Source organism: Anarrhichthys ocellatus, unplaced genomic scaffold (assembly GCF_004355925.1).
Source record: "Anarrhichthys ocellatus isolate YVR2014 unplaced genomic scaffold, GSC_Weel_1.0 scaffold38, whole genome shotgun sequence".
Taxonomy (NCBI): domain Eukaryota; kingdom Metazoa; phylum Chordata; class Actinopteri; order Perciformes; family Anarhichadidae; genus Anarrhichthys; species Anarrhichthys ocellatus.
This window is the reverse complement of record NW_022280068.1, coordinates 2589584-2607083: the sequence shown is the minus strand read 5'-3', so window position 1 is coordinate 2607083 and position 17500 is coordinate 2589584. Positions and strand designations below refer to the sequence as shown.

General features: G+C 43.4%; 1 protein-coding gene across 5 annotated transcripts in view; it reads right to left on the bottom strand.

Annotated features, from left to right (window-relative positions):
- The window catches only part of kdm2aa (lysine (K)-specific demethylase 2Aa), a 25959-nt gene extending 9044 nt beyond the window's left edge, over window positions 1-16915 (bottom strand). Inside the window, exons 1-16 of one of the 5 annotated variants that reach the window (XM_031867153.1) lie at window positions 16117-16915; window positions 15964-16010; window positions 10846-11024; window positions 10546-10652; window positions 10341-10434; window positions 9946-10099; window positions 7499-7614; window positions 7283-7409; window positions 6898-7169; window positions 6675-6752; window positions 4639-4766; window positions 4266-4389; window positions 4066-4194; window positions 3459-3542; window positions 2896-3141; window positions 190-225 (exon numbers count right to left, since the gene is read on the bottom strand). In XM_031867153.1, the coding sequence (XP_031723013.1) occupies window positions 190-225; window positions 2896-3141; window positions 3459-3542; window positions 4066-4194; window positions 4266-4389; window positions 4639-4766; window positions 6675-6752; window positions 6898-7169; window positions 7283-7409; window positions 7499-7614; window positions 9946-10099; window positions 10341-10434; window positions 10546-10652; window positions 10846-11024; window positions 15964-16009 (1920 nt within the window). In that variant the 5' untranslated portion in view covers window position 16010; window positions 16117-16915. The remainder of the gene's footprint in view (window positions 1-189; window positions 226-2895; window positions 3142-3458; window positions 3543-4065; window positions 4195-4265; window positions 4390-4638; window positions 4767-6674; window positions 6753-6897; window positions 7170-7282; window positions 7410-7498; window positions 7615-9945; window positions 10100-10340; window positions 10435-10545; window positions 10653-10845; window positions 11025-15963; window positions 16011-16116) is intronic. The other 4 variants (XM_031867154.1, XM_031867155.1, XM_031867156.1 and 1 more) reach the window with 4 other exon arrangements.
- Window positions 16916-17500: the final 585 nt, after the last annotated feature.

The following is a 17500-nucleotide window of genomic DNA, read 5'->3' as shown; positions in this document are numbered from 1 at the left end:
AGGGATAGAAGGAAGAGGAGGGAGGAATGGAAAGAAGGAAGGGTAGAAAGAACAATGAAAAGAGACACAGATTGACAAAGAAAATGACAGTATGGGGAAAGACGGGTAGAGAGAAAAACAAACAATATAAATTAAGAGAGTATTTAGAAACAAAAACGTCAAAGTAGGGATCAAACAACAAACACTCACTGCTGGAAGGCCTTCACCTTTGTCTCCTTTAGACTGCTGGAGGAAAAAGGAAAAACATCCCACTATCAGAAGTGACTGAAGAAACTGACAGGAGTCTCAAAGAATCTCTTTTTTGAGACTTAGCTGACACTTTTGGCTTTACATTATTAGAGTCTGGTAACATTTTTGGACAGAAGCTGCCATTACGTGCTGATGTTCAATAACTAATTTTGATCATTTCCAAGTCCGTAAACAATCTGTAATCCGAAGGGGGGAAAAAAGTGTTTTGCCAAAATTTTGTCTTGGCAAAACACTTTGTTGTGACTCATTGAAGGAAGAATTTACCCAGAACCGAAGCTCTTGCCATCATATACTCGCACTCAGTCAGTCATAGTATAGTTACATAAACATAATATAGTTAAGGTGGTATAGTACATCACAAAACAAGAACATGAAGTAATGTAGTGTATACTTTGCAGCCACCAACTATCAGAACATCATTATGCTCATACAATGTACTAAACCACCCCCCGAAAAACAGATCATCTTATACAGAGCATCTTTGGTGCAGCCGTTAACCACTAACAGATAAACAATAATGATATGCTTAACATCAGATTTTGAAAGTTATCATTACAACTCATCACACAGTGAAGTACTTTTCAACTTAGAAATAGCCACATGGACACTGAAACAAAAGCTTTTTGGTGACCAGCAATGTTGTACACCTTGAACATATAACTGCAATGTCACAGTGAAGAGAATATCCCATCATTTCTGTTATTGATATTTCAACATGTTTGTGTGTGGCACAAGAGAATGACGTGACTTTAACAAGTATTTGGTTCAAGAGCGATGAGGTCAGTATTAGAAGGTTTTGGACTTTTTGCTTATGAACTTGGTTGTAATCAAAGAAAATCCTCTAAAATCTACATTTTGATATTTGAGAAGACGCAAGATCAGAACGCCATTTCCCTGTTAAAGGATCTCTATACGATATTCAGAGCATTAATATAGCAGCAAACGACTATTTGCTATGTAAAGATATAGAGGAGCAGAGTGGGTTGTAATCAGAGCTTCCCCGTGTTTGGTTTACATAGAGCGCTGGCAGCGCGTGCCTTTTTAATGCATGTTAGTATATGTGAGCTTTCCCCAAAGGCTTGCTCAAAGCCGCCGTTCTGCACTGTGGTTTCCACTAGTGGTGTACCGGATCACGGATCGATCCGTCAGTGAACAGATATAAAGCAGTAGTGTGTTCACGTGAACGGAGTTAGAAGCATTTAACGGTGAAAGCCTAAAGTCATGGCGAGCGGAGGAACTTCAGAAAGGAGTCATTTAAGTCGCAAGTTTGGGAGCATTTTGTCTTCCCTGTAACTTATAATGACGGATAAGGGTGGTGGACAAAAGCGTTACGCGTGTAGGCGTTGTTTAAAGAGAAAGACATACGACAACGGCAACACATCAGACATGTCAACACATATGAAGCGCCACCACCCCGGTCTGTCAGCGACAGGGGAGACTCCGGTGTGGAAAACAAAGGATTTAAAATCTGGTTAAAGAGCTTGAGCCACGCTACGAAATCCCCTCACACACCCTCTTCAGTATGAAGATCGTTCCTCTATGAAGAGGAAAAGACTGACCGCTCACTTCATCATGGAGGAGTGGGAGATTTAAAGTCCAGTGCTGCAGACACGCCCCCTCTGTGAGAGTCACACAGACACATCTGGCGCTACCCTTTCCCCACACAATGTAGAAATTCTCATCTTTTTGAAAAATATCTTAAATATTGTGGTTTTCATTGAAGACTATAGCCCTAAGTTCTTTGCTTTCAGTGTTCTTGAAGTTCTTTAATTAATAAATGGTCACAAACCGTGACTCAAAAACCACGGTACGATCCAAACCGTGAGGTTTGTGATCCATTGCACCCCTAACATCATCCCGACCGACGGCGTCGTCATGGAAACATTGCACCCTGCCATCGAATCCCCCTAAGGTAAACACTGTCAACTCTGTCAGCACTACTGCATTTGTTGGCACCGTTAGGTGAAGCCGCCAGCTCAACTGTCCCTATGTTGAGAGCCATGTGAAGGCAATCCCTCAATCATAGATATGCTCAGAGTTTTGTATTGAGCACCTTAAAACAACCGACAGAAAGTCATTCAGTCAGTTAGGGCGATGGAAAAAAACCTAAACAATCACCTGGGGATTCAAGTTCAAAGTTGAGTAAACAGGGCCACTGAACAACATCAGCTCCTTTAACATCGTTTTTGACATTGAAGAAGTGGAAACTGATGTGTCCAATAACGCACTGATAAGACTTACAATCTTAGTAAACAGAATACATTCATAAAAGCCCTGAAAACCAATTATTTAAAGTTAAACTGACAAACTGTAACAAATGTGTCCAGGCTACACATTGTCCGTTATGATAAGCCATGAGAAAAATCATTTTGAAAGTATGGAAAAAGGAAAACAGTACAGAAACCAATCTGAGCTGAAGAAAAACAAAACTAAAATGAAAACAGATAAGTCAGAGAAGAGGCACTACTCTTGTATGAACTATGAACATTCTTAAACAGGAAATCATCTTGTCAGCAACAAGATCATTTAAACAGTAACATTTACAACAAGAGTTGTGTCCGTTCTCTTCAAAAGGTGGAATGAAAAAAGGGGTGTGGTGCACTTGACAGACGGGTGGATGTACTCAGAGTAGGCGGCACCTCTCACCAGTCTCGAGCTGATTGGCTGAGAAGGCAGAGGGGCCGCCACCAATAGAAGTGACGCTGAGGAGGAAGAGCAGGAAGGAAGAGGAGGAGGGAAGAAACCACAGCGGACCACCTCCCCATCCTGCTGGGTGCCCACAGGACCCCCTAAGGTAGCAGAGGGCCCGGGGCCCAGTCTGAGAACCAGGGGGCCATGGGGACGGATGAGCTGCTGGTGGCCGGCAGCCAACGATTCATCGCTGCCTGATGACTGACGGAGTTTAATCAAACTCAAACAGAACGGAAATAAAGCAAACAAAAACAAAATAATAATAATGAAGACAGGAGACACACAATACCCATTAGCGTTGACACACTGCAACCAAGTGTGTGTGAACGGCGGGTTAATAGACTGAGTGCAAGAGAGAGCGCAAGTGTTTGCAAAGACACTGACGTCTGTGTGCACAGTGGATGACATATACATACAAGAAGTAAACCCTGAGACAGTGCGTGTGTGTGTGTGTGTGTGTGTGTGTGTGTGTGTGTGTGTGTGTGTGTGTGTGTGTGTGTTGATGAGAGTTTGTGTACCTCAGGGTCAGTAATCCCTTGGACACACTTTGGACACTCCCAGCAACTAGGTAGGTCTTTATTCACCACTCCTTCACCCTGAACCTGCAGAAGCAGACATATTATTAGTGAAACGGATGAACTGAAGGTAGAAGAAGTAATCAATGAAAATGTTTAAATAAACAACACTAGAACCCTGTGTATACCTAGCTACAGAGCTTTTATCTAGATGGTGACAGAGAGGGCACTCATATTTAATATCTGTGTAATATGACCCATACATGCTGTATGTGCTACAGTATTAGAGGTGTGGAAATGTCTTGATTCTAAGATGCATCGTGATGCAGACGTGAATGATTCTGCATCGATGCAGCCACGGATCATTACTAGGAAGCTGGTTTAATTTCTGTGTGTGTGTTTACTGCGTTTAGCTGTCATCTACTGAGCTGTTACGCATTCCTGGGCCCTGTACTACAAAGCGAGTTCCAACATACCAAGGGTATCTTTTTGCAGACAACTTTTTTTGCTCCATAGTGGGAATTTTTGAGGGCACAGTACAGCACATAAATGTTACACTCGGAATTAGCAGTAAATATAGTGTACTGTGTAGTAAACCAGGAGCGTGTACCGTGAGGCAGGCAGGATGGACTATCTGCGCACAGTTAGAACATTCCATCAGAGTGAGGGAGGAGTCTCCGGTTTCTTCCTGATTGGGCTCCTTGCAGATCTCACATACTGCAGACAGAGGAAGGCCCGGCTAGAGGAGATGGAGAGGAAAATTATGAAACATATCCAATATAAATAAACAAACTATAAAAAGTTACCTACAGAGAGACACTGTCGGAGCACACAGGTCTGCTTGAGTTTCCCTGGTCCTCCAAACTTCTTCATGTCTCTGCAGAAGTTACAGTCTCCACACTCTGGTCTCATACAAGCTTCACAGCGCTTACACCTGCAGAGAAGGAAATCATCACAGTAAATGGATGATCACTGAAGACAGCTGAATCATACACTTGCACAATTACATTATAAAAGGTTTAAAATGGTAGAACATTGTCTCCAAAGAACTGGTGTTTGCTGGGCTTAATTGAGAAGGCCTACTACAAACAACTGAAAACCAGTTAGTGTGACCAAAACAACTTTCCGGCCAATCTGTTTTATTTGAAATGAGAAAATGCGTTTCTCACACATGCTGCGTTACCTGACTCTGCGCCGTCTCAGAACTGACATGGAGGAGGCTGGTTTCTGTGGTCGTGGGATGATGGGAGCGGAGGAGAACTTAGGACGAGGAGGAGGTGGTGGTGGAGGAGGAGGCTGATACCATGAGGGCTGGTGGAGAGGAGCATAAAATTTAAGAGGGGACAACAGCTGAGGTAACGAGGAAAAATAGAAAAAAATACAGTCGCCAGCATTTGTTATGGACACTGGGTCCCAAATATTTACAATATTGTATAAATGATGAAGTGGCATTTTCACACCAGTATTGATTGAGAAATGTCATTTTTCATATGGTATTTGCTAATATACATGAGGGGACTCATGAGGAACAGTCAATTGAAGCAAAATTATAAAACATATTTTAATTATTATCATTCTGAACAATTAGCAAACATTTGACAAATCAGGATACTCATAAACACTTCTTCCAAGTATTACTTACAGTCAGGGCCACAAGTATTTGGACTGTGACACAATTTTTCAAATTTTGCCTCTTTACACGACTCCAATGTATTTGAAATGAAGCAGTGGTTGAATTTAGACATTCAGCTTTAATTCAATGGATAAACCAAAAGTATTACATGAATCGTTATGGAATTACGACCATTTTTATACAGACATCCAAAGTGGATGATCGCAAAATTCTTTCCTTGGTGAAGAAAACCCCTTCATAACATCTACTGAAGTCAAGAACACTCTGGAGGAGGTAGGCATGCAATTGTAAAAGTCTACAAACAAGAGACCTTCATGAATCTAAATACAGAGGGTTTATAACAAGGTGCAAACCACTGGTGTTAAAGAAGCCCAGTCCTGTTCTGTAAGCTCCTGAGGTGTCTTTCCTCTGGAGTGACCTGGTTGACGCGCTCGTTGTACGTCTAGATTACCTCTGATGTGCGTTGCATTAGGTACATCATCACAGGCAAGTTTGTTTAATGATATATAGTTTGTTTATTTTCTTTGTTGTGGAACAACGTATAAAAGGTCCAATTCTTTCCACCGACAGTAAATGCACCAGTTGCATTGACACATCACAATAGCGTATAGCGGTCAAAACCCTTTGCCCTTCCGGGGTCAAACACCTGACAACCACAGTGAGCTCAAGACCTATATACCTGGGCCCAGGACATTAATACAGCGCCACCCAACGTATACACAGAGAAATGCAGTTGTATTTACAACACCATATTTGGCTCTAACAACTGGTAACACTGAAGAACAGGAAGGCCGATTAGACTTTGCCAGAAAACATCTGGCAAAGCCTGACCAGTTTGGGAACAAGATTCTTTGGACAGCTGAAACCAAGATTAACTTGTGAGAAAAGTGTGGAGAAGGAAAGGAACGGCTCATGATCCGAAGCATTCTCCATCATCTGTCTCTTAATGCAACAAAACTGATTGAACGGCGCCTCACAGTGCAGATGGATTATGACCTAAAACATACTGTGAACACAACACAAGTGCTTCTCAGGGCAAAGGAATGGAATATTCTTCAATGGCCAAGTCAGTCACCTGATCTCAACCCAAGTGAGCAGGCTTTTCACTGACTGAATATAAAACTGAAGGCAGAAAGACCCACTAACAGCAGCAGCTGAAGGGGGCTGCAATAAATATATTCACAATTATGTTAGTTTGTCCAATTACTTTTGAGCCTCTGAAAATGTGGGGGACTGTCTAAAAATGGCTGTAATTCCTAAATGTTTATTGTGATATTTTTGTTATATCCATTGATTTAAAGCTGAAAGTCGTTACCTTAACCACATATTAACTGATTCAGTTCAAATCCACTGGAGTCGTGTAAAGAGGCAAAATTAGAAAAAATAATACTTCTAGTCCTGACTGTAATTTAAACCCTGAGAAATAGACTTATTTATTACTATTATTTATTTATTACTATTATTCTGTATGGTTAGAGACTTATTTATTACTATTATTCTGTGACTTATTTATTACTATTATTCTGTAAAGATAGTCAGTCATCCAGCACTAATGTGCTGTGTGTCTAAAAGTGAAGACTGCTTACTCTCTTTGGCCACTTGACAATGGGTTTTCCTGTGTAGGACAGTTTGGGATTGTCATTGGCATGTTCCTTCAGTAGAGCCTGCAGGGCAGAATAGACAAAAGTGGTGGGAGAGAAAGCATTGGACAGGACAAACACTGTCAACAGGACAGCAATAATATCAGTAGTTTCAGTTTTTATTCATCCCACCAGCAAAATAACTGATGCACGCAAAGGCCAGTCATACCTTGATGTGTGTGATGAGTGCCGGGGCATTGTGTATGCCTGCTGGGACACACTTCTTGTTGGTGGGCAGAGCCTCCAGTTTACCCAGCAGGTTCCACATTCCCTCCAGCTCAAGGGGAGTCAAATGAACTTTTACTGCAGGCTTATCAGACTGCTGCTGCTGCTGCTCCTGCTCCTCCTCCTCCTCCTCCTCCTCCTCTTCTTCACTGTCACCCTCCTCCTCCTCCTTCACCTGCTCACTAGCTGTATCTGAGCCAGACGGCTTCTTCAGACCTGAGAGAAGGAATGAGACACACATTCTATTTACAACCAATCTACACAGAAAAACCCCTTCATGAAAACCCTTCATACGTACATCTACCCCTCCCGTTTGCCTGTGTTCATACCAATGCCCAGCGTGTGCTTCTGAAATTCTGGTGTGAGGTAGGAGATCTTTGTCATGCTGAAGACGTAGCGCTCCAACACATACCAGCACATCTCGTAGTAGAAGGGGTAACGAAACTTCAAAGGAACCTGCGGTTGAGGTGAAAGAGGCATTTTACCATTACGCAATCCGCCACTTCCTGTCATTTACACCTTACAAGATAGCTTGTTTTCCCTACCCGCGTTCTGTCTTCTATATTACAGATGTTAAGTTGCATGGGGATGTTGAAGCTGTGCAGGAAGTTTCCCCCAAACACCATAGAGTCCGTGGGGGTGTAGACTGCATGAATCCAACCTGAGTATAATACATTTTATTTATAGAGTGCTTTTCAAGATACTCAAAGACACTTTACAAACAAAATCTTCATAAAAAGCTACACACTAAAAACATTCATCACACATTAAAAGCAGTTCAAAAAAGGTGAGTTGTGATTTGAACATGGAAAGATCAGTGCAGTCTCAGATGTGTTTGGGGAGAGAGTTCCAGAGGGAGGGGGCAGCTATGGAGAAGGCTCTGCCGCCCCACGTCCGGTGCTTGGTCCTGAGTGGAAGAGACAGGAGGTTGGCATCAGAGGAGCGGAGCCGACAGGATGGAGTGTGGTGGTGGAGCAGGTCGGTGAGGTAGGAGGGGGCCTGATTGTGGAGGGCTTTATGAGTGAGGAGATGGACTTTGTATTGGATCCATTGTGGGACGGGGAGCCAGTGGAGATTCTGGGGAACAGGGGTGATGTGATCACGGGAGCAGGTGAGCAGCAGAGTTCTGGATATACTAGAGTTTATTTAGGATTTTGGATGATGTGCCATGAAGAATACTGTTGCAGTAGTCGATTCTGGAAGAGCTGAAGGTGTGGATCAATGTTTCAGGAGCAGATAAGGAGAGTGATGGGCGGAGACAGGCGATGTTTTTTTAAGTGGAAAAAGGCAGTTCTGGTGATTTGTTTGACGTGGTGTTCAAAGGAGAGGTTGCTTTCAAACATGACTCCGAGGTTGCGGATGTGTGGGGAGAGAGACAGAGTGGAGTTGTCGATGGTGAGGCAGACGTCGTGACTGGTTTTAGTGAGAGATTTGGGACCGATGATGATCATGTCAGATTTATCACAGTTGAGTTTGAGGAAGTTGGTTTGCATCCATGATTTAATGTCAGTGAGGCAGTTGGTCAGAGTGGAGTGAGTAGCAGTGGTAATGGCTTTTGTGGAAATGTAGAGCTGGACATCATCGGCACAGCATTAGAAGTGGAGACCATGTTGACGTACGATATTACCAAGAGGGAGCAAGTAGAGGATGAACAGAAGATGAGGTGGGCTTTGAGTTATGCAGCGACAACGCGTTCCAGTATTTTTGACAGAAAGGGAAGATTGGAGATGGGCTGGAAGTTGCTCATGGTGTCAGGGTCAAGTCCAGGTTTGTTGAGGATGAGGATGACATAGGGCTGGGCGGTATACCGGTTCAATCGGTATACCGGTTTCAATTTCCCGTACGATATGAATTTTTCATATACCGTCATACCGGTCGGTGCACAGCCGAAACAACTTCTGTTGCTCTTCAACAGGCAGCAAAATATATTGTTCGCCGCTAGGAGTGCTACGGACGGAGCTAGTTGTCTTACCTGTATTGAGTGGGAACCCTAGTCATGGTTTACTTTATAACGACAATTATTATAACAACAATTAACAACCCACAACTAATGCTCTTTAACAGGGCAAAACACCACGACTCAACAGTTTGTGACAGATAAACAATTTGTAGCACTAATAATTGTACATTTATAAAATTTCTCTGCCGAACTGCATGCTGGGTAAAGCTCGCTAACAGTCTGCTAACAGCTGTGAGAGGCTCTGTCGCGGCAGTAACGTTACATTAAAGAACAGAAAAGAGCGATGCAGGATGAACAAAGCCTGAACAATAAAAGGTATTTAGGTCAGACACATATGCAACGCTGATTACCATATGTGTGGTATTTGTTATAAATGTATATAGACGGTGATAAGAAGCTGTACATGTAGCGGCTTCTTCTTCTTCTTTAAATTCCATTGGAGGATGACAACCAACTTGCATAGTGCATACCGCCACCTACTCTGAGTGAGTGAGAGAGTGAGAGAGAGAGTGAGAGAGTGAGAGAGAGAGAACTAAAGAGATATTGAGGTTGAGGCTGGAGAGTTGAGGTATTGCGAGACCAGTGGAGCAGACCAAATCCAGGATGTGACCTCGGCAGTGAGTGGGGAAGATGATATGTTGTGTGACGTTGTTGAAGCATTGTAACAGTTCCAGGAATTCTGTGGCAGATTTACAGTCAGTGTTATCAATGTGTATGTTAAAATCACCTATGAGGAAAAGGGAAGGTGAGACGGCACATAGCTAGGTCAGAAAATCAGAAAAGTCAGAGAGAAAGGAGGGTTTTGGCTTGGGGAGGCGCTAGATAACAGCAGTTACCAAAAGAGTGGGACCAGAGAGTTTGAAGGCAAGATGTTCAAAAGAATGAGCGGCAGGAATGGGAATGGTGGTTGTTTTAATGTCCTTCCTGTAAACAGCAGCAACACTACCTCCCAGTATAACACACAATAATATTCAATTTTTGTCACATCGCGAAAAAATATAGTGAGTGTGTGAGAGAGAATTAGAAGTATACCTGAAGGTATGATGAAGGTGCAGCCCTGCTTCAGCTCAATCCTCTGGCAGTCAGATGCTCTGTCTCCAAGGAAAATGTCTCCCTGTTTCCCCGACAGCACCCAGTTCTCATAGAGCTCCAGGTTCTGAGGGGTGGGGGGGATCAGCCAGAACACCTGAAAACACACAATTGCAATTCAAAACACACCACATGTAAACATGTGAGGTCACTTTCTAGTTGTTTATAGAGTAAAACAGAAATGATATAAGTCCTGTTGGGGACTTTACAATTTATTCAACATAATTAGTTCGACAACACATAAGAAGATCATTGATGTTTTTAGTTAAAAATCCACCCTTTTAATGACCCTGAATCAGAAACTATGAGGCCATTGGCTGAACCCCCTCTGGCCCCACCTTGCCTCCTCGGAGTATGTGGTACCACACAGAGGTCCCTCCAAAGTCAATGTGAAAGTCTGTGTAGCAGCCCTCGACACTCATCAGACAGTATCTGCAGAGACACGCAAACATCGGCAATTTATCGAACGTCATCAAAATAAAAAGTAATTTTTGCTCTCTTAAAGACTTGACTTTTAAAGAGAAGTGAACATGGAGGACTTACTTCTGAACTTTAGGGTATTGCATGTCAGTGATGGAGTTGGTTGAGTCTCTCTGTCTCTCTTTCAGGTGACGAGGCCACATGTTGTCCACCCAGTCTATTAGATCTACCTACAGACACAAATACAAGACAGACACCATAGATTAGACAGACAAACAGACTCTTAATTTACTGCAACTCTGAGGAAACAGACAACATACTACCATTTTGAGAGTTTCACTGTAGCTGCTGAAATGCTTTTGTTTGCATGGGATTTGTATAATACACACAAGCATGAGCCTTTCGTTAAGTGTGTGTACGTACCGTGGCAGGTCTCTGGACCAGGTTCTCCAGCTTAGTGTGGCTGAACTCCAGGCTGATGACATTATAGAGCTTCTCTCTCTGAGACTGAGGCGTCTCGTAGTAACGTGTCCACTGGGCCATGGACATCTCTGTCCCCTTCTGAGTGCTCACATCCATCACATCTATCATACGTCTGCTGCCTGAGCAGGGTTTTTTGGCAATAGTTAGTCACAGCATAACAAAAGAAATATGGTCAAAACAGCAGCTGAATACAGGATACAGTTGCAAGACCAATTAAATGCCTAAAGTAAACAAATATTTGGGTGTAAAACACAAAGAACATTACATCAAAAGCATTGTTTTAACTCTCTTCTAATTAAAAAGGTGGACATGAGCTAGTACACATTGGAATTACAGGTATTTTAGCCTAATTAATACTTTTTTCTTTTAAATAAACATTTGTGTGGTATTTTTCTTGCCTTACTTTTAAGTGGGACACATGTGTTAATTAAAAGGCAGAATAAGTAGGATTTCCCTAAAAAACAACGTACAGAAGACTCATGCAAAATATTCCCTCTCAATAATCACTATGTCCTTATGCATCTGCAGAGATCGCCCCCGTGTGTAAAAGAGGCATACACAGCGGCAAAAAAAATAAATAAAAATAAATAAATCAAAATTCAAAGCAGACAGAGCTCGTTCCAACAAGAGAGTGAATCTGGGGTTGGCTTTCCCCACTGGCGAGCACCCTCACCCTAACCACGGTCAGGGGGCGTGGTTTCTGGTGTCATTGAGGGGAGGAGGGGCCAACTTTGTGCGGGATCATGGGAGTTGTTGTCTTCGCTATCACTGCAGTCAATAGACATTTTAAAGCGAAAAAGTTACATATTATACCTTTCAGTGAATTGTTGACTGACAAAGACAATCTCGATGATCGATGCATACTTTAGTAATTTATCAAGTAAAAATATAAAACATCAGCTGACTCCGGATTCTTGAATGTGCGATGTAGTTAATATCATATAATTGTAAATTAAACACCTCATGGTGTTTGACGATTAGTAAAAAAAAGAAGTAATTTTAATCATTTTAAATATTTCATTGACTTAATTATTTCTCAAGAAATTATTCTATAAAATAATTGAAATTTGAATTCTCATTGGTTTCACTCTTTCTGCTGTTGGGGGCTGACCATGTGGTCTGAACAAAGGAATTGGGCCTACAGGCCCTTCAGAGCAGTCTGCAGCCTGATCTGAGGCCATGTCCACATTACTCCGTTTCCATTTGAAAATGCATATGTTTCGCTACTGAGCGTCCACACTACGCCGGAGTTTTAGAGCACCGTAAATGGATAAGTTTGAAAATGCTCCCTAGGTCGGATAAGTTTGAAAACTCCGGGGTTGCATTTTCGTGTGGACGGCCGAAACCGGATACGATTAGAAACGATGACGCCCACACCCGCGTTCTCGTTTGGTTCTTAGCAGTCATGACGTATCCTTCCTTGATTCGTCACATGTCTATCACGTGACCCTTACACCCAGAAGCTCACTAACTACAACATTGAATACCGATCGACTACCAGGTTAATTTAACTTGGTCAACTGATTACAGGCGATGCCGACCTTGTTGTCTTTACTAGAATCAGAATCGGAATCAGAACCATTTATTGCCAAGGAAGTTTGCACCTACAAGGAATTTGTCGTGGCGGTTGGTGCGTAACATTTAACAATAAACAATAACATTAAACTATCAGCAATCAACACAGTGCGAGAAATAGAAACATATTAAATTTACAATAAAATATAAAATAAAGTGCACAACAAAACAGATAACAGGACTGTAAAACAAGTGAAGTGTAAGTGAAATGTTAAAAGTGACGAGAGTGTTTAAATAAAGAAACAGGGATGTGCAGGGGAGAACCCAGAAGGAAATGTCCTGGGGATGACAGTCAGTGGGGGACCTGGGCTTTGTTAATGAGCCCGACTGCGGACGGGAAGAAACTGTTTGTGTGGCGTGAGGTCTTGGTTCTGATGGACCGCAGCCTCCTGCCAGATGGAAGGGGCACAAACCGATCATGTCCAGGGTGAGAGGGGTCGGCTACAATCTTTCGTGCTCGCTTCAGGGTCCTTGAAGCGAACAGGTCCTGGAGGGACGGCAGATTGCAACCAATCACCCCCTCAGCAGAGCGAATGATGCGCTGCAGTCTGCCCTTGTCCTTGGCAGTGGCTGCAGCGTACCAGACCGTGATGGAGGAGCAGAGGATGGACTCAATGATGGCTGTGTAGAAATGCACCATCATTGACTTTGGCAGGATGAATTTCTTCAGCTGCCTCAGGAAGTACATCCTCTGCTGAGCCTTCTTGGTGATGGAGCTGATGTTCAGCTCCCACTTGAGGTCCTGGGATATGATGGAGCCCAGGAAGCGGAAGGACTCCACCATGTCGACGGGGGAGTCACACACAGTGATAGGGGCTGGTGGGGCTGCGTTCTTCCTGAAATCCACAACCATCTCCACTGTCTTTAGAGCGTTGAGCTCCAAGTTATTCAGACCGCACCAGGTCACCAGATGGCCAGTCTCCCACCTGTAGGCGGACTCATCCCCACCAGAGATGAGTCCAATGAGGGTGGTGTCATCCGCGAACTTCAGGAGGTTGACGGACTGGTGAGTGAAGGTGCAGCTGTTGGTGTACAGGGAGAACAGCAGAGGGGAAAGAACGCAGCCTTGGGGGGAACCGGTGCTGATGGTCCTGGAGGCTGAGACGTGCTTTCCCTGCTTCACGTGCTGTCTGTGATCCACTTGCAGGTGGAGTCGGGCACCTGCAGCTGGGAGAGCTTGCTATGCAGCAGAGACGAGATGATGGTGTTGAAAGCAGAGTTGAAGTCCACAAACAGGATCCTGGCGTAGGTTCCTGGGGAGTCCAGATGCTGGAGGATGAAGTGAAGGGCCATGTTGACTGCGTCATCTACAGATCTGTTGGCTCTGTAGGCGAACTGCAGGGGGTCCAGGAGTGGGTCGGTGAGGGTTTTTAGGTGGGGGAGCTGGTGGTCTGGGGCTGGTTGATGGGGCTGTGGGGGATGAGTCAGGACTGTCCCATTGTCTTTCGAATCTGCAGTAGAACTCATTCAGCTCGTCTGCCAGGCGGAGGTCGTTCATGGAGTGGGGGGGTTTTGGCTTGTAGTTGGTAATCTGTCTGAGACCTCTCCAGACAGAAGCAGAGTCATTGGCTGAGAGCTGATGTTGCAGTTTCTCAGAGTACAGTCGTTTAGCATCTCTCACCGCCTTGCTAAACCTGTACTTTGACTCTTTGTACAAGTCCTTGTCCCCACTCCTAAAAGCCTGATCTTTCTGCAGCCTTAGCTTTCTGAGTTCTGCTGTGAACCAGGGTTTGTCGTTGTTGTAACTCACCCTGGTGCTTGATGGAACACAGCCGTCCTCACAGAAGCTGATATATGAAGTCACAGCCTCTGTGTACTCATCCAGACTGTTGGTAGCCGTCCTGAAAACATCCCAGTCTGTACAGTCCAAACACGCTCGAAGGTCCTCCATAGCTTCACTGGTCCACTTCTTGAATTTCCTCACCACAGGTTTGCAGAGCTCTAATTTCTGCCTGTAAGCAGGAATCAGATGGACCATGACGTGGTCAGAGAGTCCCAGTGCAGCACGAGGGACGGCGTGATAGGCCCTGCTGATTGTGGTGTAGCAGTGGTCTAGAATGTTCTCCTCTCTGGTAGGGCATTTAATGAACTGTCTGTATTTGGGTAGTTCATGGCTGAGGTTTCCTTTGTTAAAGTCCCCAAGGACAATAACTAGAGAGTCCGGGTAGGTCCGCTCCACACACCTTATCTGATCGGCGAGTGTCCGCTGTGCCTCCTGCACGTTACCCTGCGGCGGCATGTAAACACCGATCAGAATGAATGAAGCGAACTCACGGGGGGAGTAAAATGGTTTACAGTTTACAATGAAGGATTCCAGATCAGGAGAACAGTGCTGTAGAATCACTGACACATCGTTGCACCAGCCACTGTTGGTGTAAAAACAGATTCCTCCACCCTTCGATTTGCCAGAGAGCTCCGTGTGGCGGTCCGCTCTGAACAGCTGGAAGCCAGCCAGCTGGAGCACGGAGTCCGGTATGGATCCACAGAGCCAGGTCTCAGTGAAGCACAAAACGGAGGATGTAGAAAAGTCTCTGTCTTTCCCCACCAGCAGCTGAAGTTCGTCCAGTTTGTTGCACAGTGAGCAGACGTTTGAGAGAAATATGCCCGGCAGCGGTGTGCGAAATCCACGTGTGCGAAGACGCACAAGCACGCCGGCCCGCTTCCCTCTCCTCCGTCGTCTCGCTGCACGGGCTAAGGTGAGCGCACCTTTGACGAGAATGTCCAGTACTTCCACAGAAGTTAAAAGAAAAGTTGGAAGTAAGTCCGCTGGAGTTGTTCCCCTGATGTTTACGAGCTCATCTCTGGTAAAAGAGCTCCGGGTATCGCAGCAGAAAACAGTATTTACAACAAAAACAACACAAAACGACACTACCCCTCCATTTTGATAGCTCGATCTATCTTCAATGTGTAGTCCCACGTGGCGTAGCCATGGTTTAGATTACATCTGCCATTGTCTGAGCTGTTTTCTCCCCACACACACACACACACACACACACACACACTTTTAGATAGTATGCTCATAAATGTATAGTATTTGTTGTTAGTTTTAGATATTATTTGACCAATATTATTATAATTTAATAAACTCTGTTATACTTTAAAGAGCAGCGTTCTGTGATTCCTTTGTGCATGTGTATTGTGATAATAGCTGGATATGTGGCCTGTGCTTGAATTCAAACCTTCACTCTGTATTTTGACTATTCACATTGTGAATGAATAATAATTATGAGACTTAGTTTATAGTTGGGTTATTGGTCCCTGTTCTCAGGGTGGGGCCCCGTTATTATTAATGTTCCTGACACTAATAATGCTATTGATGTCAATAATTTAGTTTTTCATATTTGCTAATAACTCAAACACGCTCCTTTTCGTTCCCAACACTACTCACATGGATGTTAATATTCAATGACATGTTGACAGGAAACACAGTTGTTGCCAGGAAGACTTGTAGCTGCATTTGATTAAGGATGAAATAAATCTTACCAACAAACATCTTGACGTCATTGACACTGAAGTCAGGATCAGGCATCCTACAGAACAACATGAGGTTACTCAACATATGTTAATAAAAGACTTGATAACAAAAGTAGATGTAGAGAATAAAAGAAGAAAGAGAAAAAGAAAGCGGGTACCTACTTGATTCCCAGTCCATCAGGCTTCTCAAAGATAATTGGGTCCGTCAGGCCGCCTCTCTGGATGAACTCACACGTTAAGTCTAGGAAATAGAAAGAAAAAAAAAAAAAATCACAACAACATGTCAAGAGAAATATTTGAAGACCTTTTCATCCAGTTTATTTTGAGTTTTCTATCATTCACTGCTGGTCGTTTCCCTTTACAAGATTCCTGATTCTTGGCTGACAAGTGGTAGTTGCGACAGACCACCCGACATGATAAAACTGTTACGGTGACCTGTTTCTCAGCCTTCAGAAGGCAAGATGCAGTGACGTCAAACAGTCTTAAAGTAGATTTAAGATTGTCATTTAAATAAATATCTGTTTATACACTATCCATCACATCAGGAGGCAACACAATGGTGAAAGTATTGCAATATTTATATTTTTGCAGTATTACGAATTGGATATCTGTGGCAACAGTGTTATTATGAAGTAGTCACAGGAAATGCAACGTGTTTGTCAGTGAGCTTGACACTGACTGCTCAGCAAAAAATGGTTTACAATATATGAAGGAATCAGAATGCATGAAACAGTTGCAGAATGTGTTGCTGGATTGATTTGTCATGCTATGTTGTCATATAAATATACGTGACTGGTTCATGAGAGTTTGTTCTTGTCGTTGTGTTAATTACATTGATTTTGACTATATGCATTGTCCGTTAATGACACAGCATCCCATCATGAGCGGGGTTAGGGTCGGACATTTTATTCTGTTTGAGGTTTTGTTTTCTTTTACAAAGCAAGAATTATGGTCTGGAGAAATGGGGATTGTGTGGCGATGGCTTTAGCCCTGTTTGAATCAGTAGGTAACAGCTGCTTAAACGCTGCGGGGAGAGTTTGTAGCGCGAGTGCTGCTGTTGGATTTCCTGCTAAGCTAGTTTAGCAGAACACATGCGCCGTACCAGAGTACAATGTTGTGGCTCCGGGGTGGACGTGTCAGACAGGCATGTTGCCAGGTTAAGCGCAGTGGCTCCACCGAAAACATTAGATTTTCCACAATTTAAGCTTCTGCATTTTCCAAATGCACTAGTATTATTCAAATGTATTGTTCGGTTAGTAAGCCTCGTACCAAACAGTTTAATATGAATATGTGTATTGTTACACCTGTAGAAACAAATAATAACCGTAGCTCTGGCATCATAATGAGGTTATTAGGAGGTGGTTCAACTGTAGTAGGACAGCACTGAAGGCCCAGGTATAAAATGCCACTGCCCTAACGTTCTATTGCACAAGTAAGAAACAAGCCTAATATTAATTCACATTATCCTTTAAGCCAAGGTATTCAAGAATTAAAATGTCTGTTGTTCAGTTACAATTCCCTTGATTCTCCATTTAACAAAAAACAA